The 26,214-nt window shown below is 43.9% G+C and overlaps 1 protein-coding gene and 1 long non-coding RNA gene across 5 annotated transcripts in view; one reads left to right on the top strand and one right to left on the bottom strand.

Moving 5' to 3' along the window:
- The first annotated feature begins 2,466 nt into the window (after positions 1 to 2,466).
- LOC102375788 overlaps positions 2,467 to 26,214 on the top strand; it is a 25,333-nt gene continuing 1,585 nt past the window's right edge. Inside the window, exons 1-3 of one of the 2 annotated variants that reach the window (XR_003094433.1) lie at positions 2,467 to 2,943; positions 13,111 to 13,317; positions 17,385 to 18,972. This is a non-coding gene — a long non-coding RNA (uncharacterized LOC102375788). Of the gene's footprint in view, positions 2,944 to 13,110; positions 13,318 to 17,088; positions 18,973 to 26,214 lie in introns of those variants that run through there. The other variant, XR_324030.3, reaches the window with a different exon arrangement.
- Positions 10,790 to 26,214, bottom strand: part of MAPK13 (mitogen-activated protein kinase 13) — a 29,314-nt gene continuing 13,889 nt past the window's right edge. Inside the window, exons 2-12 of one of the 3 annotated variants that reach the window (XM_006025251.2) lie at positions 21,936 to 22,065; positions 21,395 to 21,453; positions 20,318 to 20,426; positions 18,720 to 18,749; positions 18,301 to 18,348; positions 16,968 to 17,082; positions 15,754 to 15,825; positions 14,885 to 14,964; positions 14,272 to 14,350; positions 12,039 to 12,215; positions 10,790 to 11,635 (exon numbers count right to left, since the gene is read on the bottom strand). In XM_006025251.2, coding sequence (XP_006025313.1) covers positions 11,553 to 11,635; positions 12,039 to 12,215; positions 14,272 to 14,350; positions 14,885 to 14,964; positions 15,754 to 15,825; positions 16,968 to 17,082; positions 18,301 to 18,348; positions 18,720 to 18,749; positions 20,318 to 20,426; positions 21,395 to 21,453; positions 21,936 to 22,065 — 982 coding nt within the window. In that variant the 3' untranslated portion in view covers positions 10,790 to 11,552. The remainder of the gene's footprint in view (positions 11,636 to 12,038; positions 12,216 to 14,271; positions 14,351 to 14,884; positions 14,965 to 15,753; positions 15,826 to 16,967; positions 17,083 to 18,300; positions 18,349 to 18,719; positions 18,750 to 20,317; positions 20,427 to 21,394; positions 21,454 to 21,935; positions 22,066 to 26,214) is intronic. The other 2 variants (XM_025206058.1, XM_006025252.2) reach the window with 2 other exon arrangements.

Here is a 26,214-nt window from a genome sequence, read left to right as displayed (position 1 = left end):
CTCTTTCCCCGCCGCCCCCCTCGCAGCCCCCTCCCTGCTGGGGGTGCAGCCCAGCCTGGGGGGCTTCAGCTGCGCCCGCTGCGCTGGAAAGGAGCAGTCCCCGTGTCCCCGCTTCCGGGGGGGCCTCCATCCGGAGTGGTCTGAGGTTCAGGCTGGGCCCCCAGCAGGGGGAAGCGATGCCCCTATAGAGAGGGGCTGGGGATGCTCCCCCCCATGTACTTAGGGGCTCTGCGTATGGGGCTGGATGCTCCCCCCCCTCTTCCCCCGTGTACTTGGTCTGCCTTTATGGCTGGACGCCCCCCCACCCTGTGTGCAGTGGGGTCTGCCTGGGGCTGGACACTGCCCCGGGCACGGAGGGGTCTGCTGTGAGGGCCGCCTCGCACGCCTGCAGAAACTCGGCTACCCTGCGTGCAAAAGCTGCGCCTGCCCCCCCAAGCCACACCGCTCAGGTAGCTTGAAACCCTGTCTCCTGTTTACCTGAGTGACCAACAGCAAAGGGCAGAACAGTGTTGCACACGTACACATGTGTGGGGCTTCCTGAAGTGCTGCACGTAAAGTGCACATAGCCGCACAAGCTTGAGGCCTCCGAAAGCACTGGGGAGTTGCATAAGGAACAGGACAGCAGCAGAGAGGGACTAAGAGGCATGAATTTTATCTTTTCAGCTGAAATTTAGGATGAAATAAGGCATCGGAAGAACTCCCAAAGTTTATTCTTGGGTGCAGTGCATAGCATTGCCAAGTAGATTCCAGTCACAAGCACGTGTAATTTTATATCATGTCACTCACAAATGCATTGTTAAAGGATTTGCTGGAAACGGTAAAGACAATTCTGGGTTGTTTTTCCCCCTGTTTCATCCAGTGATAACTTTGACATTCTTCTGACGCAGGTTAGTGGTGGGTTTAGAGGTCATCCAGCGGCATGTGACCGCTCACATTTGCAAAGCACTAGTATTCAGGGACTAGTTTGGGGAGCCTCTTGTCTGCGCTGGGAAACCGCATTAACTAACAATGCAAAACATGCAGCATAAGCAAAGACATGTCAGCTTTGACATAGGGAGCTTCATTCATTTTCAAAACACACTTCAGGACCTTTTCCTCACCATGGAAGTCAATGTTAGCATATTGGAAGTTGCAGACAGCCCATCAGTAATATGGACTGGGTTATGTGTTGCCTTTCTCTTACCTCCTTAGTAGTCAATAAGTTCTTAGAATGTAAATGGTTAAGTATGGTATACGTACAATATTCTCATTGACTTCAGAAGGACCACAATCAGCTTAAAATGAATTACTTTGACTTGATTTCACTAAAAAAAAGAATTTATTTACAAATAGATGTTTCAAGTGTCTGAAACTGAAATCTAAGGTGTGAAGGGATGTTAAATACCAAGTAAAAAACACTTTCAGTACTTATGAGTAACTTGATTCCCCTAACTCATTTTCCTTGGTTATGTCAGAAGTTTGCTTTTATTTCTACAAAGGATTTTCTTTGCGGCTTTTCATTACTTTTGGCATATAATTTTAAAGGATAGTACAAAACTTCTGTCAGTTGTTCTATTTTAGCTTCACCTCAGGGTCTAGATTTCAACTAGAACTGATTTATTATAACCACATTAGGCTCCAATATTACCAAGACATTATATAATATGCTTAATATCAAACATATGACTAATCCAGCTGAGTTCAGAAGGACTACTCAGGCCTAGAGTTAAGTATGTAAATCTTTACAAGCTAGAGGACATTAATGTTGTAACACCAAAACAGGTTACCCATCATTTAATTTCATAATATAACTACAGAACTAACGTGTTGTTTGAAAAAACATTCTGGGCATATCTCAAAATCCCAACGGTGCGAATTAATTCCGTTGATTTTTTCCATTTTTTAAATATGAGTACAAAACTGATGGTACTTCTTCATAAAAATGGCAGGCAATGAAGCTCAAACAGAATTGTGACACCACCTCTTACAAATTACACATTTTTTCTTCTTGATTGAACTATATATTTGTACTTAAAAATGAGAAAGTGGACTATTTGGAGTTAAGTGTCCGGTTACATTTGCTAATCTGAAAGTGTGTGTGTGTGTGTGTGTGTGTGTGTGTGTGGTGTTTGTTCAACTTAAGTATTTTGTGTCTAAAAAAAAATTTTTAAATATTGTTGATATACACTTTCAGCTCTTAAGTCACCTGCAGTTGTGAGTGCTCAGTTTTTCTTTCTTTTTTTTTTTTTTCAAAAGTGCCTTAAATGAACCTGGTTTGTCTTTATTCTACCTAGGATGTTTTATAAGATTAGAACCTAAGTGATCTAAGTGTCCTTGGAAAACTTCTTGGCAGTCACATGTACACCTTTCCTTTTGTTTGTTTGTTTGTTTTGAACGTGTCTGGCAACAAAAGTCTGAAACTGTAGTAGGAAATGAAATTTGCATGGTTTTCATTTGTTATTTTTACATAATGAGTTAAAGGAGGTTCAATCATCTTTATGAAACAAAAATGACAACAGGAATAAAGATACATGTGCTAAGCTTGCTATATGATAGATTGCAGTAAAAACCAAAAGAGAAATTCATCAATTAACAAAAGGGGATGGAACAAAATGTGAATCAACAGCAGGCATGCTGCTCTGTTAAAAACATGTAAATTGGCATGCTTCAGTGTCCCTTTGGAGAGGATTTTGGCAAGATACTACACGCACCACATTTGCCCTTATACACTAAAAACCTTATCTTGAAGTGACATTGACAGACAAATCCATCAGCACTTAAGTAGTAGTGTAAGAATATTGTCCTTTTTGGGGGAAAATGAGTTCACAACGTTTACTTTGCTCTTTGTTCAGTCTTCCCTTTCCATCTGTTTTGCTTCTCAGATGGAAAAACCATCAGCATGTGATCAGCCAAGTCTCTCCAGACCTATGAAGGGATCAGTCACCATTCACCTTGTTAGCTGAGGTAGGCATGAGATGAGACCATGAGAATCTGTAGTAGTCATTCTCCTCATATCATATTGCTGTGAACAGAGTTCTTCAGAGATTTGTTACTTTCCTCCTTTTCTTCCATACCTCCCATTATAACAATGCTCAGAATATCAGAAAATGATTTGTGTGCCCAGTCTGTTATGTAGGCTGCTTAAAGGTTAAATATAAAAACAGACTTTATTTTTTTCCTATGGGACAAAATAAACTTACTGATTTCCAGACAGCAGTAGAGGTTTTCCAAAGATTCACACTGAAAGGAAATTAAATGCTTCCTAAGAGGTATCCAAAGCCCTAAGGCTCTATTAGAGAATTCTGATAATGTTGCAGCTCCTCTTGCTGACATTTCTAACACAGTGCTTCTAATAAATAAGATCAGCCCATAAAGTGGCTATTCACAGATCTAGTTTGCTGTCAGAAATACTTTTGCAGAATGATTGCTTGACGTGAAAGGTTCACGTTCAAACTAAAAACATGCTGTGTAACCTAAAACAAATAAATATAGGAGTAGCAAGCAAAGGAGCCTGCGCTTGGATTATTTCAGGAATTCAAGGTTAGCATCCAGATGTTATAAGAGGTGGGGGCTGAGGAAAGTAAATCTGTATAGCTTTCAAGCATAGGCTTGTAATCTAAAGGTAAAAATATTTCTTGTTGGAGTTGACCTAATTTATTATGGGATTTGATATATGTATTTAGGGTGTCAAGTAATAGCATTAATTTTGCATTTAGTAATATATAAATCATATCACTTATATTAGAGAAAACAAAATTAATGTTTTCAAGTGTGTGTCTGTCAGCGATTCTCAACCAAGGTCCCATGGCACCCTGAAGTGCCATGGGATTCTATAAAGGATGCTGCACAGTATTAGATATGTAAAAACATACACGTGAATCACAAGATAAACCCAAAGATTTCTCACGTTGGCCAGATTCCTTCACGACAGCAAAAAGAAACTCAAGGACATAAAATAAGGCCAGCTGGTGACCAAGATAGCTTTGTAGTTAGTGATAGATGTCTTGGACACTGTGACTACATCTATGCACCCATAATGACTTTGCAGGACTGAGGTCACGCAGGCACTAAGGCACGGTTAACAGCCCAGAGGTTGCAATTTTGAGGTCATAGCAGAAGCAGTCAGGGTGCAGCCCTGTCAGATTCCAATTAATTTGAATTCTGCTAAATGCCTTGTTACAAGGACGGAAGGAGGAAATGACTTTGCACAGAGCATCATGGTTCTAAGAATTAGGTTCTTCATGAGAAGCGCATGCTGAGATTGAGGATTTACCCTTTGAGGACTCAGACATGTTCAGTGAAAAGATCAAAAGCACTTTACATACATTGAAGAACTCAAAAGCCAATCTGGTCTCTGGTGATTTATCTTTTTCTCCATCCTGTAAGCTATAACAGACAGCCTTAGCTTCAGCCAAGACAGCACATACCATCCTATGACAGATAAAATAGTATGCCAGAAAGCACCCCCAACACAGCAGAGTGTGATAGCCTTCCTACTCCCTGGACACATCTTTGAGAATCTTCAGCCCCCTACATGGAGCAACTCACTGACCCTTCTTAAACATTAGCACTTGCCATAGCAGCCAAGTTAGATACCATGCTCTAAAAGGCAGTACTTCAGTTGCTGTTTGATAGAGCTGAAATACCACGCTCCCACTATCCAGACAGAATAGTGCTTGTTAGTCACTGACACGGATTCACACTCAGAAAAAAAAAAAAGATCATTTACCCTAGTATAAATATGGTTCTTCAAGATGCAGTCCACGTGGATCCTACAGCCTATTTCCAACCCTGTTTGTCAGAACCCTCTGCAACATGGTCTTTGAATTAGGGAACTGAAGGAAGGTTGCAACCACTTGTAATATCCTCACTGAGAAGCATGTACATAGCACAAGGAAATGTTGAGAGGCCAGAAATATTCCAATCTAATGTTCAAGGACAATCATAGAAAATTAGGGCTGGAAGGGACCTCTGGAGGCCATCTAGTCCAACCCCCTACTTAAAGCAGGATAGGATGCATGTTGATGGACAACTCAAAGACTTACAGTTGCTGTAAGGATAAGCAACCTGCTCTGTGTAACACGCAGTATAACTTGCAGATGTGAAACATCCAGGAAATCCAGTAACACCTCATCTAATTCTCAAGAAAGATTTATTACAGTAAATGGCACTGAGAGGCCACAGCTGGGAGGTATCTGTTTATGTTACACTGTTTTCCTCATTTGTGATTCTACTCAGCAGAATCACAAGTCGCCTGCAGTGAAGAAGTTTGCAGGAAGACAGGTGAAATCAAACAGTTGTATAGACTTTTGGGGACAACAAAAAGGCCTTGAAGTTGAGGGGAGTAAAACCACTGGTGTGAACAACAAGGGAAAGTAGTGCAAAAATACGTATAAGAATTTCAAGAGAATGGTGCAAAACTCCAGAACTCTTGGTATAGAGATGATACCTTTTATTAAATCAACTAAGAAATTGGAAAACCCCCCATCTTTTTCTGCAAGCTTTTGGGCACACGCCCTTCCTCAGGCATGTGTGCCCAAAAGCTTGCAGATAAAGGTATTTTTTTGCAGTTTCTTAGTTGGTCTAATAAAACCAAAGTTCTAGAGTTTTACATTTCTTTTTGTCACAGACCAACACGGCTAACCAAATACATCCTTGAGAGAATGGTGTAATTAGTACAGCAGTAATGACTAGGGAAGTAAATAAACAAAGAAGATACATAGATTCACAGAAGTTAGGAGCTGGAAGGGCCCTTCTATAGCAGGAAGATAAGGTAGATAGGAGAAACTGGTGCTAGGGTTTAGGAAGACTCAAGAATAAAGAAGTTCTTCACTTAAAAATTGATTTTTTTTTTCCCATCTGTGTCCTGACAGTTGTGACCAAAACAAAACCAAATGATCCACAAATATGAAGCTGCTCCAATAGATTGCAAAGTGGAATTGATTACATTCCATAACTAATATAGTTGGGTGTAGGCTACATAATCTATCTGGCACCCTAGGTAAATACTCCAGCAGCTAGCCCTTACTGATCTCCATGCTGCCACAATTATACTGCTATCAGTCCCAAGTTAATAAGTTTAAAGCTAGCTCAGGTATGTTTACAGATGCTCAAATTGCACCTTTTGGCTGTAGTGTAGATGAACCAGTGTCACCACATACAAATGAAAGGGCTTAAAAAGCTGATTAATAGAGAAATACACGGTGTTGCTGTCAAGGGCAGACAATATATTGGCAAGAAGTATTAACAGCTGCACAAGATTAGACACCACTAGCCTTCCAGAGAGAGAATGGTGTGCAGTAGTAGTCACAAAGGAGCTCTAGTGATATGACCTGTATATTTGCAGAGAAGGGCTAAAGTACAAAACAGAAACATTTACATAGATATAGTATGATCTTTATGGTCCTAGAAAGACTCCCTGAGTTGCTATAGTGGACCTGATAGCTAGAGGTTTCTAAGGACACATGGGTAAAATTACCTTTTTCATCCATTGATTGATGGTACTGTTAGATGCATCTATGCAGATCTTTCTAGTTTGTGAAGTGTATTAAAATTGCTCCATCACTACTTGGACTCTTCTTTGCAGCAACCTTATAAGTATTAACTTTAAATTGATCTGCGGGAGGGAAAAAGATTCCACTCAAAGTAACTCCATCTATTTACATCTATCAACAAAGGTGTAGAAAGGTTTCCTATTAGAGAATCATACTTTACAGAGAAGTGTGCACTTATACCCCACTCAGAGCAAAACCTGCGGATGATAATATCTTTTTTGTAAGGGCCTCTATAAACTTTTGTTTTAACAATTAGCATTTCTAAAACCATGATCATTAACCAAAGTCATGTTTAAAGAAATGTGTGACATATTCCAGGGGCCCTGGTACATAGTTGGTGATTTTGTGTGGAGGTGAAATATATTCATTCATATTTCAAGCAGGCAGAAATAAATGGCTGTCAGAAGGAAATTTATTCTGTAGCATTGCAAAGAGGGGATAAATAGCCCTAAAGACCCTATTGTACTTAAGAAGCTCTGGCAATTAACTGTTTAGCATATTAACAATGAGAACTTTCAAGCTTGGAGTAAGAAGGGGAAATTTCTCAAAAAGCTCTAGTTTCTGGGGATATAATAGTGTTAATCAAATCTCTTGGCCTAACAAACATTGGAGGATCATGACATCATCTTGAATTCAAGTGGCCAAGACAGAACAGTTCTGTTGCTTTAGAGCGAGCTATGTAAGCCAACATGGGATGTATTTCAAAAGAACTAATGAAGATTAATGTCTCCAAGATCATCCAGTCTTGCTGGGACTAGTACTGTCACAGAGACTCAAGAATTTAAATAACTGAAATATTTGGGTTCAAGGCACCCTGTGCTTCCATGTTAGTGACCCAGTCCCTGCCTCCTCCATGACAGAACAATCCCATGCATTAGTACAGGCTGTGGGTTGACTGGCTGGGCAACAGCTCTGCAGAAAAGGACCTTGGGGTTACAGTGGACAATAAGCTGAATGTGAGCCAACAGTGTGTCCTTGTTGCAAAGAAGGCTAACAGCATACTGGGCTGCACTGGTAGGAGTGTTGCCTGCAGGGCAAGAGAAGTGATTATTTCCCTCTATTCAGCACTGGTGAAGCCACATCTGGAGTACTGTGATTCAGTTTTGGGCTGAAAGGGGTCCCCCACTACAGAAAGGATGTGGAAAAATTGGAAAAGGTCTAGTGGAGGGCAACAAAAATGGTGAGGGAACTGGGGGACATGATTTATGAGGAAAGACGGAGGGAACTGGGTTTATTTAGTCTAGAGAAGAGAATACCAAGAGGGGATTTAATAGCAGCCTTCAACTACCTGAAGGAGGTTTTGAAAGAAGATGGAGCTGGACTGTTCTCAATGGTGGCAGATGGTAGAACAAGGAGCAATAGTCTCAAGTTGCGGCAAGGGAAGTGTAGGTTAGATATTAGGAAGCATTTTCTCACTAGGAGGGTAATAAAGCACTGGAACAGGTTACCTAGAGAGGTTTTTAATACTTGGCTAGATAAAGCTTTGGCTGGGATGATCTAGTTGGGGATGGTTCTGCTTTGAGCAGGGGGTTGTACTAGATGTGACTTCCTGAGGTCCCTTCCAACCCTCATTTTCTATGACTATGTGATCCAAATTTAAAAATGTGGATGCAACCTGTCATAGAGAAAGTAACACATGTATTAACATTCCAAGGGTCTTGGCCTCTGTACCAGTACATGCATAATTTTAACGAGCAAAATATAAGTATATTATATCTGTAACTGAACTAATTAGTACGTTATAGGACAAATCCAAAATGTGGAATCTAAGCTTCATTGAGAAAGTAGATTTGAATGATGGAACAGTTAGTCTGGTGACAAAAACATCTATTATGTATTTATGCTCTTCTTATTACCATTATATCTGAGAGTCCTACAAAATTGCCCAAATCCAGACAGGTGGTCTGAACCGAGCATTTTCTCACACGGACCTAGAATTTATGCTGCACATAAAAAAACCCTCTGCAGCAGGATAGTACTTGTATTTACAAGTACTATCCTGCTGCAGAGTTTATTCCTTTTCTGCGCCCTAACAGGGGCACACATGTAGACGCTGAGATGTTTACTGCACAGTTAATAAGTCAACTGCGCAGTAAACATCTCGTGTAGAGTTGCCCAGAGAGTACCAGAACCCTGCAGGCTGTCCTACTGTGTGTGAATCCCTGTCTTGCCCATCTGTGTCCTGCACACTCCCAAATGAGGACTGAAACCAAAATTGCAAACAAGAGACCCACAAAGCATCTGTTTTATATCTGTTTCATGACAGCTCTTGGAATTCTGTCTTTCAACACATTTTTCTCTACCTGAGCTGTTGAAAGAACCTGGCATTTTCTTACCCCATTTAAGCACTGTAATTCATACAGTGGGCAATATATATTGTGACTGCCAAGAAGTGGTTGGCAAACTGAATTTATTTGAATGTATTTATACAAATGAGAAATGCCAAATCCTACATGAAGGGAGTCTAAAATAGTTGTAACCGATTCAAGGGAGAAAAATCTTCATACTATCATCTTTTTCATGTGGGATATACCACTTTTTATGCTCTTCTTAATTGCCGTTTTTTAAAAATTCTTGCTGAAAAGGTTCATTCAAGCTAAAACATCTATACAAGATGGACAGTGATCATAGAGAACGGAGAAGGCTTATTTAGTTCATTTCCTTGCTATGCTGGTTGTTCCTCTGATATATTTTCTAGTATTTTGTCCCTAAGTGATGAAGCTTCCTCTTTTTTACCTGGGAACCTGTCCTTGGTCTCACAAATTTGGTTCTCAAGGGATGCATCTACACAAGACGTTTACTGCTGAGCTGGCTAATTAGCTCCACAGTAAACATCTCAGTGTCTGCACATTCAGCCCTATTAGGCCACAGGAAACTAATAAACTGCAGCAGGATAATACTTGCAAATACAGAGTTTTTTAGTGTGCAGCAGCACACGTGTAGATGCTGACCCAGCAGGCTGGGGCTCAAGGGTGCAGGGATGCCTGCCAGCTAGTCTGGCATGGCAGCATTCTCGTGCCCCAGCCAGCCCCTCCACAGCACACTAAGCTGGGCAGGAGCAGCCCTGGGCTGGCAGGCTGATCTCCAGGGTCCCCTGCCAGCTGGAGCTGCTCCGACCCAGCTCAGTGTGCTGCAGTCTTGGGCACACATTCAAAGGCATGCCTAGGAATAATAAACTCTGGTGCAGTAAATACTGGAGTTTATTGCTTCCCATGAATTGCATGTGTAGATGTGCCCTGTATTTTGTACTACTGTATTCAGGTTAAACCTCCCTTAGGACTATGTAAAGACCTGGCCCTTAAGAGAGTTGTGGCTCAGCCTCACCTGTGCCTGTTTTAACCCATGTGTCCAGGTACAGGGAATGAAAGTACAAGGGTCTAGGCCAGGCTTGCTTGGAGACAAGGTCAGGCTGTAGTCAGTCAGTGGAAAGACTCTAGGAAGGGATTACCAAATTAAAAAAGACCACCTAAGAGGAATCAGAGAGGAGGCTGAGCACATAAGAAAAGGATCTGGACAGGATGGATGGAATAGTTCACCTCATAGGGGAAGCACAGTAATCTGTTTAAGGTTCCTGTGCTGGGAACCTGAAGAAATGGATGTGCCTCCCCTCTGCACTGCTAGTTTGTTAGGAGGTATAGTTGTCCATGTCAGCATGAGGAACAAGGGACTGATTGGAGCCTATGAGGGTTAGAAGCTGAGCCCAAGAAAAAAGCTAAAGATGGTCATGTAGGAGAGACCCTGAGAGGAGGAACTGGGTCAACAAAAGTTTGGGTTGAATATTAGGTTGTTTTGGTTTTATTTTTACCTTTGATTTCCAGAAGGGGTGGACTCCTGTGACTAGGCTGGAGGACTACATCATCTCAGCAACCTCTCTGCATTAGAAGTTAGCAGGGAGAATCAGACATGGCCAAAGCTAAATTGCATAAGTCTCTGACCTATTTAGCAGAATTTCATCATTCCTGGTTCTGTTGCCTTTTGCTCTCCCCCTCCCCAAAATGATTCAGTTTCATTTTGATATTCTATACTGATAACTATTACTGCACTAAAACACTTACCAAAGGATACCTGAACCTGTTCTCTTGCCTGCAATTTTTGTTGCTACATTATAACATTTGACATGGCTAAGATGGTACCTCCATGCTGCCAGCTGCCAACTGCATTTTAACTTGTTAAACATTCATTTTAACACACCAATTTTTGTCACTACATCTGTATAAGGTATTACTTCAAAAACCAAAACATACTTTTATATTGGTTACTAACCAATGTAGTTTATTATAGAATAAGACCATCATTTGATGGAGATACAGTAATTATTCTTGGCAGTGATCTAATACTCTTAAGTTGAAGATGATCTCAGAACATTTTTGAAAATCAGGCTACTTTGATTTAGGTGCTTGCATTTAGGTCTAGCTATCTAAATTAGGAAACCCAGTAATCAAGGGACTCAGAATTAGGGACCGCTTCTTGCCTACGTTCCCCTGGCAAGTCACTGGCCGAGCTTTGAGTAGAGACCAGGAACCCTGATTTCCTGTGTTCTTCTCTAACCAAAGGACCACTGGCTGTTTTCCAGGCTCCTCCTGCCTGATTTCCAGTGATTATCTACAAGGGTCCAAACTGCTTTTCTAGGGGTGCTGAAAAAGAAGTGGGTGGTAAATGGAGGGAACAGTGAGAAGGAACCACTGAAATATCAGAACACTTGAAATCAACTGGAGAGTCAATGGAAAAAAATGTGAATGAGCAGGAAAACCAAGAAGCACCAGGCAAAATTCTCCTATGTAGGTATTTTAAAAGAAGCCATTCATCTTTGGTACTGTTCAATGTTTCAGGTGCAGTTCCCTTCAGTCGGAACAAAGTCCAACGCACAGTCAATAACTTTGTGCTCAGGACACACAAAAGATCCAGGTGGCCAGGTATTTCTTGACTTGGATGGGATGTGGTCCAGATCCCAACAGACATCCTCTTTATGATCCAGCATGGGGAGGTTAGCCCCAACTGCAGGTGTCCCAGTGACTGCAGTCATGACAATGACATACCACTCCGCCTCTTGGAGTCCTTCCGGGCAATTGGACTGAAGGAGAGAATCTCAGTGTAAATATGCCCTTCAAAACAAGCAGAATAATAATCGATATGAGTAGTGTGTTACTTGATTTAGAGGATGCTAAAAAGAATGTGACCTCAAGGGCAAAGCAATGTTGTGCTGAGGACCAGAGTCCAGATATAAGGTTTCAGCATGTGGACACTGAAATGAAGAGAAAAGACAAAATATAGAGACAAAAAGGTTGTTTGGAAAGATGCAGGCAAACAGTATTTTCTACAGGTGCAGAAGCCAAAGCAAAGGACAGAGAGTGGCGCTCTGCATTGTCAACATGTGTGCAGGGGACAAGAAGAAGATGGGAGTGACACCTGGCATATTAAGTATGTAGGCAGCCGGGGTTGGGGGGCAGAGACGTTAAGACATGGATGGAGTGATGGCAACCCAAAGAAGTTAAATTGCTTGCGTACTTTTCCACTCATCTATTGAAAGCCTCTCACGCTCCAGAGTGTCATCATAGGACTGCTGTGCCTCTGTCTCCTCCTCTGTGTCTCTAAACTGGTCAAAATATGAGTGGGCCAGAGCTTCTGTGGCTGTAAGACGCTTTTCCACATCCAACTGTAACATCTTGTCAAGCAAGTCCACTGCTGCAAAAAGAAAGCCATATTGCTAGATGAATAGAGCAATAGTACTGAGGTTAGGATGTCTGGAATGTAAACCCTGAAACAGCATCCAAAAGTCAAATGGGTAGCACTTTCCTAAAATAGGTGTTCCCATCCATGTAGAACATGTAGAAGTGGTAAAATCAATGAATCAGTGGTGGATAGTTGATCCCTCAGGCTGAAGATCTGACTAGGGTGTGACATTGCCACCAAACTAACGGCGTTGTTGAAGCTAAGTGCACTTCAAGAACATAACTAACAAACAGTAATTTAAAGATAAACTTTTTTTCAGTTTTAATAATTTGCTTCTGAACCCCTCAACTCAAAGTATTATCAACCCAAGTAATCTGTAAAGTAATCTATACTTGGGTTGGCAAACAGGAAGGCAGGAAACTCAGAAATTAACTAGTCTGTCAGACTGGTTTCCTTTCGGGTTTAACTGCTTCATTAGGTTTAACTGCTGCCTTTTTTTTAACTTTATTTTCAGTTTGGGAAAGGTTTTTCTTTCCTCATCTATGACCTGCGAGGATAAACAGCTCACTGGGGGAGAAGCTTCATTTTCAAAATGTACACCATGAAAATATAGTAACCAGGTACATATCAGGATTAGAGATATACACAGCTAAGAGCTGTGTATATTAGAGATATACACAGCTAAGAGCTCACTCGTATATTTTCCCTGGTTAAACCTGACTGAAGCAGAAAATGTAATTCTCGTTGGTCCCTCTCACAGCTCTCGTTGCTTTGGATCTTAAATCTGAGGGAAAACAGTAGAAAGTGAGCTTGCTTATTTATTTGTTTGACTTAAATGGTACTAATGTGAAAGCACTAGTTTGGCTATAGGCAACTCAAGTCAGAAATGGTTACATTCATTCCACAGGCCGAATGGAGCCCAGAAATCTGCAGTATGATGGGTGATTGTCCTCATTCCAGATGAAGTTGTGACCTGCAGCCTAAAGGAGTATTACATAAAAGTAATACTCCACCAGGCAAGAAGCCATGCTGCTTGGCACCAGAGCGAGCGTTGTATGCTGAGAGCTGTATATCAGTTCTGAAGGGAGGAGCAATCTACTCCATTTAAAACACAGTAAGTATGGTACTGTACCCTTCCCACTATAACCACCACCACTGCTGCCCAGAACAACCCCTCCAAACAAGTGACCTTCAGTTTAGCAAACCTATTAATATCTGAATTTAGGGGAAGAGTTGACTAGACTGGTCCAAGATTGTTTTTCATTCGCATGCTTGCATCTATCCTGTGTAAGTCCAGAAGCTTCATTTTAATTGTTTCTTATTAAAGAACTTCTTCACGGTAAGGGCGGCTGAAATTTGGAATGGGCTTCCAAGGGAGGTGGTGCTCTCCCCCACCTTGGGGGGTCTTTAGGAGAAGGCTAGATAGGCATCTGGCTGGGGTCGTCTGACCCCAGCACTCTTTTCTGCCCAGGCAGGGGGTCAGACTCGATGATCTGTTGAAGTCTCTTCTGACCCTAGCTTCTATGAATCTATTATAAAACTACGTTCTGTAGACTGCAGGAAAAAGTGAGCTCAAACAAGACATCACAGGATTCTGCAAAATGACTCGTGTTTTGTGCTTAGCACAAACCCCCACTCTCCCTCCCAAGACCTACAGATCTGAGAAACATTTGCTATTAACATTGACTTTACAGTCATGGCAAAAATTCCAGGAAATATTTGCTTTTTAAAAAGTGCCCAAAGTTATGGGGCATGTTATTTTAAGCAAAAACCAAATACAAAAGGCAAGCGTAGCAGAAACATGCTATTTTAATGCCACTAAAGAATCATTTTTTCCACTTAATGACTAAATACCTTCAGCCCCCTGACAAAAGCTAGTGACTGAGAGAGGCATCACTGGTTCCCTGTAAGAGGTATGGGCAGCAGGGCAGCAAGCAGTTAGATGACAGGGAGCTTTAGAAAGGGGAGGGGGAAGCAGAAGTCACAGCAAACCCTCAGGAGAAACAACCTGCTTTAGTTATCACGGAGTGAAGGTGGCATGAGAGAAAGTGGCATGAAGATGACTTACCCAGAGGATTGACTTTCGGGAAAAGCCGAAACAAATCCATTTTAGGAATCTTAGGGAGGGACTGGATATAACTTTTTGCCTGAAAGAGAGGTGGAAAAAACAGTCTGCAGTCTTTCTGAATTGGACAATTGCAAAGGTACACCAGAAAAGTTTACCAGGTCTGTGTCTAAGGGAGCAGTATCTCAGGCTCCACACTTCCTTGACCTGTTTCTCGTGAAGAGCTGCTCTCGCACACCGGTGAGCCCCACAACAACCCAAGGGGATACAGAAAGAACCTAGGCTTGAAGATGACTGAGGTGAGGTGGCAACAAATGAAATTAAGAAATGATTTGTCCAAGGTCACACAATGAATCAACATCAGGTGCAGAACCATGGAGTCCTGACCTTCAGTCCCTGCTCCACACCTGTCCTCTCCAGGAGCACCTCCTGGCAAAAGGGGAACTCTTCCCGCATCTCAGGAGAATGGGTAATGTTGCTGCATGATTAGAAAGGGTTCTGTTACTAACTGCACCCATGCACATTGCAAAGACGTTGTGGTACCAACTTATCTTTCCATAGCTTCCCCAGCAATGCCTTCAGCAATAAAGCACTGGTCCTGTGCATTTTTTCTTACCGCTTTGTCCTCCAGTTTCTCCACAAATTCCTCTCCTGGGTGCCCTGTTACTTTCAGGATCTGAGTCAGCTGATCTAGATCTGGCAGGCTGAGTTAAAGGTTGAACACTTTGGAGCAAATCCTGGACCCAGTTATCAGCCCAAGTGCACAGGCTGGGAAAGTCGGTGAGGATTAAGGAGGCTGAGGGCTTAGCAGCTATAGCTGTACTGGTATAGCCCACTAGTTAAGGCATGACTTATACTGGCAAAAGGAGTTATATTCTGATATACCTAACCACATTCACAATGTACTTAAGCTGTATCAGCAAAAGGACTCTGACTGGTACAAGTTGCATCTAGATGGGGGGTTGTCCAGCAGTTAGGGGTGCCTGGTACATTGTTTCTTTCCCACTGTTTTGATGGCAACATAGCTGATAAAACTTTGTATACAGACCTGGCCTGAATTTAGTTCCTACTGGCTCTGTTTCTACTAAAGCAGAGTCAGGGCTGCAGTACCCCCAAATCAGTGGCAATCTCTTGCTGCAAGATTTTGGAATGGAGCATTTGGGTTCACAAGGCTTGCGCCAACCCCTCCATCTTTGGGTGCCAGCAGTCCCCACAGAGCTGTGTTGTGCCATTTGATTTCCCACCCCCCATCTTGCTTTGTTTCTCCCCACATAAGAGAACCCACTGAGCCTACTGTGTTCAGGGACATCATGCCTGCCATAGGACACAGGACAGGATTTATCTTTTTAGTAAGCCACATTTGCACTTCTTTCCGTGGTACCTCCACCCTTGCATACTTGGAACAGCACATTTGCATGTAGCCAGAGCATCTCCATTGGTTGCTCCCCAGGTTTCCAATTCATCTGCAGCACTTTGAAAGGATACAATCTTTTCCTTTAAACAGTGTTTTCCCAGTCAGCATTTCTGCCATGATACAACCAACAGACCAGATGTCCACTATTCGGGGAGAGGCAGAGAGGAACGTGAGAGAGAATGAAGCAGGGTTAGGGAAGAAATAGTTGCAACTGAGGTCTTTTGCTTCTGAGGACTACAACCCTTGCTGAATTATTTAGCCATTAGTTTGAGTTGCTAAGAGGAGCATGGTATCTGAGTGGCGGAAGGTGTTTTGCTACAGGTTTGGTGCGTTGAGTTCAAGCTAGACTTATGTCAAAGGCTGCCATCTTTTTAACCCAGGTATAAATGGGGACCTGGTGAGAACCAAAGGTAGCTGGATGTGATGCCAGCCACATCACCCCTTTGTCTGCCTTTGGCTGTGAAACTGGTGTGCCTTCTCCATGCTAGCCAAATAGGTTGTCAAGCTCTGATGGACCTTCCTTGGTTTTATTCCTACCCATGGCCCTCACAGGCCATGTCCAGACAAGCATGGGCATTTGTTTCTCTAGGAATAAGTAGCAGCTGCACACCTTATGCCACTGCTACTTGTACCCAGGGAACACCTGTGCCACATGCGCTCTGGCGTGCAGCAGGTTACCCAGGGTGGGGTAGGGGAGGCTGGGGCCAGCAACTGTGCTGGCCCCTGCAACCTGACCAAGGGTCATGGGGGCCTCGGGGAGCTGCAGGCACAGCACTTCTGTAGCTGGGAGGCTGGCCAGCAGCTGAAGCATGACTCAAGCTGGTCAGGCTCTGGTTTTGGATCTGCATGCACTGCTGCCATATGTGCCACCCTGCTTTTTTTGGGGGGTGGGTTTTTTTGACTCCAGGATCTCCTGGGGTCAACCCCCTGCTCCCCCACGCTGCAAGGTAACAACGCAGGGAATTCCTCCATGTGCGGTGTGTGGTGCCGCAGACCTGTCTGCAGTGCCACATACCTCGTGTCCACGCTCATCTGGACACGGCCACATGTTCCTTTTGGGCTACCTTTGAATTCAGCTGTACCAAAGGCAAAAGCTTTGGGCAACAGTCCAGATGAGACTGTCTCCTAGCAGGGAGCTTCATAACTGCTATGGAAGATACGTTGATGAGGAGGAATTAAAAACACTAAATTGGGAGATGGAGGATTGTGTGAGATTGCTCCCAGCCTTCAAGTGGGGTCCCAGTGCTGATTCCCAGACAGCCACAGCAGAAGTGATTTAACTCACCAGTCTGATTGTAATGCATCCAGTTCAGAATGACTTCTGGTGCTCTGTACCAACGTGTCACCACATATCCCGTCATTTCAGAATCTGCATGTCTTGCCAAGCCAAAATCCAAGATCTACAGCTCAGCAAAGGAGGAGCGAGACAGGGGGAGTGGGGAAAAGGGAAAGAAAAATCCCGCAGTTGTGCGTGAATCTATTTCCATGAGTAAAGAAAGTGGATCCAATCAGATAGTAATGCAACTGTAACTGCCTTGGCGACACGCAGGGTATAGTTCAGCGAGATAACAGGTTTGTCTTAATTCTACTGGGAATTACAAGTAGGCTGTAAAACTAGGTGTTGCCTCAAGGGAGTACGCAGCGTATAAGGTCTGAAAGATCACTGCCTTTCTTGAACCACTGCCTTTCTTTTTGTTCACAGGACTCCCCCGTGCCCTGCATGCTCAAGCATCTTGGGGGCCAGTGACAGCATATCTAGCTTGTTGACAACAGGTGGCCTCTTCCTCCAAATGGAGCTGAACACGGTTTGACCTGACTTGACCCTTGGAGTAGATGGGGCCAAGTCACTTTAACACTCATTACACAAAGCATGCCAGACTTTCAATCCACCAGGGCTCTAACAAGCCCTTTGTAACAGGTGTTGAAAATGCCTTTGTCCACAATTGTAACCAGTCTGTTTCAGCCCTAGTCGATGGAAGTTGAGGAAGAACTGTGGTTGACTGTAGTTACCATCTACAGGTCATTTTCCTGGTATATAAGTAACCGTAAGGCACCGAATGCATTTAGCAAGTCACTGAACTTCAGCATAGTACAAGTTTCCCTTGCCAACCACGGGAGTTAGGTTCCTGAAAGTTACTGTGGTTGGCAAAACCGGCAGGGCTGGGGGAGCAGGGGCTGTGGGTGGGCGGTGAGGGGCACCAGCAAGGCTGTAGGGGCTGTAGGGGGGAGTGCAAGGCATGAGCAGGGCCAGGGAGGCCATGGGGGGTATTTTCAGACTGTACCCCACCTTCTCTGAAGCATGGATACTCAAAACTGTGGTTGGCGAGGGAAACCTGTAGTAACTACACCATGGCAGGATGTTCACTCCAAGCCCAGGCCCTCATTTAAAATGGTACACATGTTTATGTGTAACTTTAACCACAGGAGTTCATTGAGCACCAAGTATATTAAGCTCTGACTTCAACTGCCATGTGCTTAAATGCACTGGATCGGGCCTCAGAATGTAATAGGAGCCCCAAAGATGCATTAATGCCAGGATTCATGCACTTGGAGCAGTTCACCACTTATCCGATATGCTACATTTCTCACAGGCTGGAAAGCGGCACCTTTATTCTTACCTTTAGTTCACAGTCTTCATTCACAGCCAGATTGCCTGGCTTTAGGTCCTGAGACAGACAAAATCAGAATAGTCAGAACACGTTGGATTGCAACTCACTACCCAAGATACCAATGTGATAAGTTCAGCACCCATATAAATTACAAGGACCTTTCTTTCCTGGAGCTCTTTCATGTAAGGAGTGTCACAAAATGTAACATTTTATCGAAATATTGCTGAGATATTAGAGCAAAGCCAGGCGTACATAAGGCAGGAGGGAATAAAATGAGACAGCCAAAGAGAAGGGGGTTTTAGTCTAGGGAGTACTTAGGGAGGCAAAGACAATGTTCAGGGACCCGGCAGAAGCTGTTAACTTTATGGCTGAGTTGTGGTTCTCTCTGAACGGAAATAAAATTAGAGTAATGAAGCACAGGGACTTACCCTGTGAATGATTCCAGCAGAATGAATATACTGCAATAAAAAGGGAAGCCACAGTGTGATCACCAGCCAATAAATCTTTCCTTTCCCCAAAGGAGAAACACATGTTACAAGCAGGAGTCTGCCTGCTGAGACCAAAACAACTTGAATTCTTCCTCTCCAAGACCCGTGCCCTCAATCCTGTGACTCTACTGTACAGATCACAGCTATGGAGGAAAAACAACTGCTGCTAAAAGATAAATGGCAAGCTAAAATGGTAGCTAAAACCTATTCCATATATTAAATTCCTCATAATAGGTGTAATTATAATACTGCCCTGAAGAAGAGGCATATCTGGTCTGGAGTGAAAGGTGTTCAAATCGGTTATAGACATTCAGCCTCAAACTTCTCAACTGGCTAGGTGGAGTCCTGAATGAGCAGGAGTGTGAGCACAGGGAAGTCTTTGGTTCTTCTGGATTATTTAGGAGGTGGACTCGAGCACCCAGCACACATGATTGGGACCCAGAATACAGGTTCTAACCAGATTCTTCACAGATGTGCTACATGACTTTTGGGAAATCGCTTAATTTCTACATAGATTTTTCCCAACTCTAAACTGGAAATAATAACGACCTGGAGAAAGATGTTATGAAGTTAATTCACTAATGCTTCTAAAGTGCTGTTAGAGGTTCAGATGAAAGTCCTATAGTGGGATGTATTCATATAATATCTCAACATTTCAGTGGTTAAAAAAGTGATTTCCAACCAGGGTACTATAGCAACCTGGGTTGCCACGAGATCCTTTTAAGGATGCTGTGAGGTTCCACGCAATATTATGTGTACAAACACATACATTATTCCCAAGAAAAACCTAGAGGGTTCAGACAAGTGCAGATGTGTGGTATGTAACACCACAGATCCATCTGCAGTGCCACATACCATATGTGCCACATATGTTGGTATTCCCCGTGCTGCTACTTTGCAGTGCAGGGAGTGTTTTTGGCCCTGGGAAAAACCAGGTTGGCACGTGTGGCAGCAGCACATGTTGCCCAAAACCAGAGCCTGGCCAGCTGGAGCCAAGCTCTGGCTGCTGGCCAGGCTCTCTGCTGAAGGAGCACCGTGGCTGCTGCTCCTGGAGGCTCCCAGGACCTGTCAGTCTCAGTTGGCATAGAGTAACTGAGAGAATGATTGCATCTCTCTTCTCCAAAAGGCGAGTAAAGGAAGGAGTCAACAGAAGCTGCATTTGCTAATAAGCCTCTTGCCACCCTGCAGAGTTTTGCTAAGCCCCTCGCATTTCAGCCAACTGAACAAAGCAAATCAATTGCCCTCATAGAAAGAAATTGCATGACCGGTACCATGTAAAGACTAAAGCTGTTTTATTGCCGGGTGCTAGATCCAGATTAGTTTAGTAAGAAAAGTGGGGATTAGTTTAGTTTTTTCAGTGGGTAAACTTAGAGGTACTGCTTTTGTAAGGATGATGGGCCATCAGGTATTCTGCCCACAATCTAATGGCCCACTCAAGGGTGATACAGAGCATGGACTTTTCTTAAAAGAGGTGGTGATTCAGTGAGTAAATCTGTTAGACCCCAATCCTTACTTTTAGCTCTTCCATACCCACCTACCTTCAACCCTTTCAGCATTTGATAGACCAGGTACTGGATCTTTTCATCACTGAACTCATGTCCCATGATCTTTTGTAAGTCTGTCCGCATGTACGGCATCACCAGGTAGCTAAAAGGCAGTAAGACAAGTCCCTCAGTCTAGGAGAAAAACATAGGAAGCCATGCTAGCCTTGTTCTCACTATGAAGATAAGACCAGTTGCTGCGTGTGTGTAACTGTGTTACTAAGACAACTATTGAGGATCTTAGAGTTGTTACCTGTTCCATTAATTTACTTTTAGCACACTCCTGAGCTTGGAATATCATCTCCGCTCACTGTACTCTAGTTTTCATAGGGTATGAAGTTCAAATGAAAGCAATGCCAGACTTCTAAGGTCTTGATTTAGTTGACTGAGAGCTCAGCGATGTGCACATCCAGACAGTTCTGCACTACCTACTGTCTGGAGTTTCTTAATAATTTTAAAGGGGGTCTTTCAAAACTGCTGTCTTGGCTTCCAAATTTATCCCCACACCATACCATATTCCTTCTGCTTGCCGCTTTTTGCAGCTTAATCTTAAGGCTTGGATGATGAAGTATTAAAAGGTAGGCACATTAACATTTTTTCAAGGACTTGAGCAGGGTGGAATAGGATCACACTGAAGTGTTAATAGGTAGATTAGAATCTGACCCTTTCCGTTCTAATAGCCTGCGTTCTGATCCATAACATTCTTCTTTATTGTGATTTTTAATACACCAGCATCACAAAATCACTGCTCTAACGCATGTAATTCTTTCTTACAAACATTATGTGCCCATCACCATTATATCTTGCTATTTCAATTATAAGAAATGACATGCATGAGCTGCTTAGGTTTCCCTTAGCGATTTTAGTAACTAGATCTGATCTGTGCTTTTCACCTTCCTTGTATAGACTTATTTAGGAATCTCTGGCTTCAGATGGGCCTCTTTTTAATCAGTTCATGTCCTTGTGGTTCAGGATGGCATGCTATTCTTCCTTCAAGTGTATGTCTGCAGTTGTCCTGGACAATGACTGAACATAATAGAATTCAAAACACTTGGAAAAAAGCCACAAACTTACAAGTCTTGGAATCCACTGAAAGAGGTGGCTGAGGTGAAGACATCAAGCAACCCAATGACCTGCAGGACAAGTGAGGTCAACATGTAAGCCTAGAAAACACACATATAGGAGGACAGGCATCCTCTGTATCAGACCTCAGTTCAAGAGTCAAATGTCAGTGACCGTTTAGGATTCCAAGTGAGGAATTTAGAATTTCTTTAATAAGTCTTAGGGTTGATTCCCTTCTTACAGGCATCTTAAGGAGCCCATCGCAAGTCCAACCCCATTGGAGGAGCAGTGCTTGGGTGACAAGAACCCTAGACTGAACAACCACAGCAAATGCATGGTCCTCCAGATTCAAAAGAGGACGCTCTCACAGGTGAGCTTGATGCCCATTAGCAGGAAAACCTCGCCTGGCTCCAGCTTTTGGAACACTATCGGGGTTTTTCTTCTTGGGGTCACTCTTCATCTTTGGGCAAAGCAATGATTCAAATGTTGAGAACCTCGGGAGCTGCTCCTTGAGGTCCCCTTTCTGGGTAAATGCAGAGCAGTGGGTACTCACATTCTCGTGTTGCATGTGTTTCAGCAGCATGAGCTCTCTGTACGCTCTCTTGGCAAAGATCTCAGACTGGAATGGGCGGCTCAGCTTCTTGATGGCCACTTTCTCGCCTGTTTTCTTATCTATGGCTGAACTGTGGCAAACATAGAAATGGTTCTAACTCACCGGTTCCAATATGTTCTGCAATGTCAAGTCACCTAACAGGGAAGCATGGATTCTGGCAGCTGGAGCTGATAAGGAGGAGGGGTGTTTTCCCTCCCTCTTTCCACTGTGTACACAAATGTGTAGCTGGGCCTGCATATGCTAGCACTGTACTTCACTTCTTTCTGCAGCATTGCTGGCAGAAACAGGCCTTAACTTTCTAATCTGTAACACAGAGACATTGATAACACCTGCCTACCTTAGGGTTGGATGAAGGCAGTGCAGGGTGTCAACTTAAAGACTAACTGGTTCAGAAATGCATAACGTAGGTCATCTATGAAAGCTCACATCTCTCTGAACCAGTTAGTCACTAAGGTGCCACCCTGCCCTGCCTTCTATCTAACTTCAGACTAATGTGGCTAACTACCTCTTTACTTAAGGTGGAATAAGAGTAACTATACATGGAAGAACTTATCTGGGATGTGGTGGGTATTCTTTCACTTTAAGTGGGACCAGACCACCTTTCTAAGTGGTATTCTCTAACGCAAACCAAAGTTACAGACTTGATGCAGCTGTTACTGTATGGTAGTATCTGGCCTTAATCTATGAATTAATGTTTGTAAAGTGTTCTGAACAGGAAAAGTGTTATGTTTTAGGTGTTTAGAACTGGGGAGAAATGCACTTTTGTAGGGAGTGAATAGTACTTAGCACTTGAGTCCTTTTCCTGTTCAAAGCACTTTCTAAATGTCAACATACCTATAAGGAAGGAATTGTCTCTGGTTTAAAGATATAGCCATGGAAGCAGCAAGGGATAGAAACCGAGGTGTTATCACAACCAGGATTAGAACTGGAGTTCCAGGGTTTGGTCCCATGCTTTGAAGATAACGAGCCCCCAAGTCACAGCCCCCCCAGCAGCTCCTGAGCCCCGACTATCACCCACAGGAGGTGGCAGCTGCTGCAGCTGAAGCTAAGTGCAGAGCCCGGCTTCCCCACACACCCGCCGTCCCTCCGTCCCTTCCCCCACAGGCAGCACTGCCAGAGCGTAGCCCATGGTGGGAGTGGGATGCAGGCTGCCCGCTGCAGGCTTGGAGCTCCCCACCCTGATGCCTTGCCCCCCAGGGGCTCCACGGGCCAGTGGGAAGGACCTGGCTTGGGAGGGAGGGAGCACCACGCTGCCAAGCTGAGGCTCCCCCTGCTCACCCAGCAGCAGCATGGGCACAACTCCACACTGGTGCCATGCCTCACCTTGGCCATGCTGGTGCAGCACTCCCTCCCACAGTGGGTCCCACCCACTAGGCCGCAGAGGCAGCTCCTGCCCAGAGCTGGTCCGGCCCAGCTTCAGCCCCACACCCTGCTATGGGTGCAGAAATCTTAGGGGGCACATTTATTGCGGCCCCATCTGCCGATGTTGTGATCCCATTTGCAGTTGCGACCCATAACACACAGTTTGGGAACCAGTGTGTTAAGGTGACACTCCCGTTCCTTTATGAAGTCCTTTGGCAGAATTGCAAAGAAGTTGGGCATTAGATTTAACCAGCAAGTGGACAAAGAGAACAAGCCACCAGGCTTCTTTCAGAGATTGTTGTAATTGTTTGGATTCTTCCCAGGTTTTCTCAAGATATAGGACCTTGCAGAGGAGTCTCTCTACTGAGCATCATGAGGCAGTTCAGCTAAGCTAACCCACTCTTGACCTCTGGGAAAGGTTACCTGTATGTTAAGGCTGACAGCTTCCAGCTGCTAACTGAAGGGAGAGGAGAGAAGGACTTTCTGGAGCAAACCTCTCTGTTGGGTTGACACTCTCCGCTGCTTTGGAATTCCTTATCTCAGCTTGCGAGAAACTTGCAGGTTGTAAATCAATACGTATTTTCTGCTGTGGCTGCTAATGGAGCAGCCCATGGGAAGCTTAATGTTATCACTCTGCACATTTCATCCCAAAGCCAGTTTCTGTCTATGAACAGAGCCCCCCTATTGTTTTTTGAAGAGAAGGATGATTTCCCCAGTGCTCCCATTCGCTCACTCTAACGGGTTCCAGCCCTGGCTCTTTCCTTTGCATCTTAGTAGATCCACAATTTTGAGGATGGTTGGAAGAAACTGCTATGGAAATTAGCTGGGAGTATAAAATGCAGTAATTGCTCTATAACTAATGGTTCAGACAAACAGTATTTTTCCAGGATTTTGGCAGACTCGCAAAGCAGTCAGTTGGATTTTCAATCAGGCTGCTAATGTCTGGGGCCGGCTCTTGATGCATCTGCTAATTTTAAATGGCTCTCAGTCATGATATTTTCTGACTTCTTCGGGAAGCAAGAGCGATAAAAGAAGATGCCCTGGTGGCAACAGGCAAATAGCAACGCTTCTTAAGAACACAGGCAATCAGAAAAAATACGGGGTTATGTTGAGTTTATGGATGTGTGTGTGGCCTCCTTCTGTGCCTGTCTTCTCCATCCAGTGCTGGCTTTCATTACAGAAGAGGTACCTGCAAAGGTATTTAGAACCTTAAAGATGCAGTTCAGCGTTGCATAAGTCCCTCTAAATGCCTATCAGCACATTTGGGTGCCTCAACATTATTGTAAATCTGGATCTAAATCTTTCTCATCAGACAAATACATAAATAGTGGTTGGAGACTGAAGTTAGCAGTAGGTGCATTTTTCTTATATAGAAAGGAAGCTGAGATGTAAGACTTCAAGCTGACTTTGCTAGACAGTCCAAATATATCATCTAGCTGCAGAGGCAAAGCATCTGTAACTGAGAAGAAACTGAACAAAAATTGTCTTTAAAAATGCTGTACCTGGAGAGTTAGATGACATCTTTGGCTGGTTTTACTGATGTTTGATAATAGGGAGCATTGGAATTTCTAGGTCAGTATCACTTCCCATTTGTTTTACCTTGGAAAGGAGCTTGTCAAATTTATCTTCATTTTGATGTAAAGATCTGTTGCATCAAAGCTCAGTTACACCCCTTAGCTTGCTTGTTAACCACAAGTAGGTCAGACTTATCTGGTTTGGACTCGAGAGCACTACTTTGTCTTGCACGCATATATTTAGTGATATAACAACTCTGTTCTGTAAAGAAAAGCAGGGAGGAGAATATTTACAAACCCTCTGGTTTCTTGACAAGTGCCCTAGACACTCAGCTATTTGGGCATAAGATGCTGGGGGTCTTTGTCCTGCTAGTGATGGGGTTTGGTCAACTCCATTTTTGGGTCCTGTCACAACCCAAACCCATACATTTGCAGAACCATAGTAGCTTAATCAACCTTTTGCTGTGTTTCATCCAAGACGCAGCTGGGCTTTGTAAACCAAAGGAAGTCCTTTCTGACATTGCAAGTACCGTCAGCAAAAATGTGTTCCATTTCTCCGTTGTCTGTTTCCTGTGCAATGAGACTTGTGAAACTTTGAATGATTGGTGCCTTACATGAGTGTCGGTCCTCACCCTGTGCACGCTGTATCAGATATGTTCAATAGTTTAGTCTGTGAGCCGTGCATTTTTTAAACTAAATTAGACTTTCACTTAAGCTACACTGTATTTGTTGTCTAAACTTTATCTAGTCAGTCTCTAATAGAACTGCTGTCATTGAATTGAAAGGGTGTCCCGCAGAATCCTTCTGCCTATATGGCTGGGTCCAGATGAGCGCAGACATGCAGTATGTGCAGTGCCGGGTGGGCAACAGGGTGACCGTCCTGGGCGCCAAAGCAAAGGGGTGCTAACAGGCGCTGCCCAGCCTGAGCAGGGTGCAGGACAGAGCCTCAAGCAGCTCATTTGGGGGGTCATGGGGCCAGGGGAAGGGTGGCTCCCACCACTGCATGTACTCCCAGGCAAGCATGGCGGGTCATGTGCCCCCCAGATCTGCACACAGGGCAAGGGCAGGCTGCCACTGTGGGCTTTGCCCTGAGCACCAAACTCTGTTGCTATGGCACTGAGTATGTGGTGCCGCAGGCTCGTCTACGGTGCTACACACCACACATGCAGAAGAACAAGGAGTTTTTTGTGATCCTGGGGTAAAAAAAAAACCACTGAAAAAAAGCGGGGCAGCGCATGTGGCGGCAGTGCGTGCTGTCCAAAACCAGAGCCTGGCTGGCCGGAGCCACACTCCAGCTACCAGCCAGGCTTCCTGCCCTGGCTGGAGGCCCCGGAGGGCCCCCG

This window comes from Alligator sinensis, unplaced genomic scaffold, assembly GCF_000455745.1.
Source record: "Alligator sinensis unplaced genomic scaffold, ASM45574v1 scaffold872_3, whole genome shotgun sequence".
In the NCBI taxonomy this organism is placed as follows: Eukaryota; Metazoa; Chordata; order Crocodylia; family Alligatoridae; genus Alligator; species Alligator sinensis.
The sequence above is the reverse complement of the archived record's forward strand: the minus strand, read 5'-3'. Positions and strand labels throughout refer to the sequence as shown.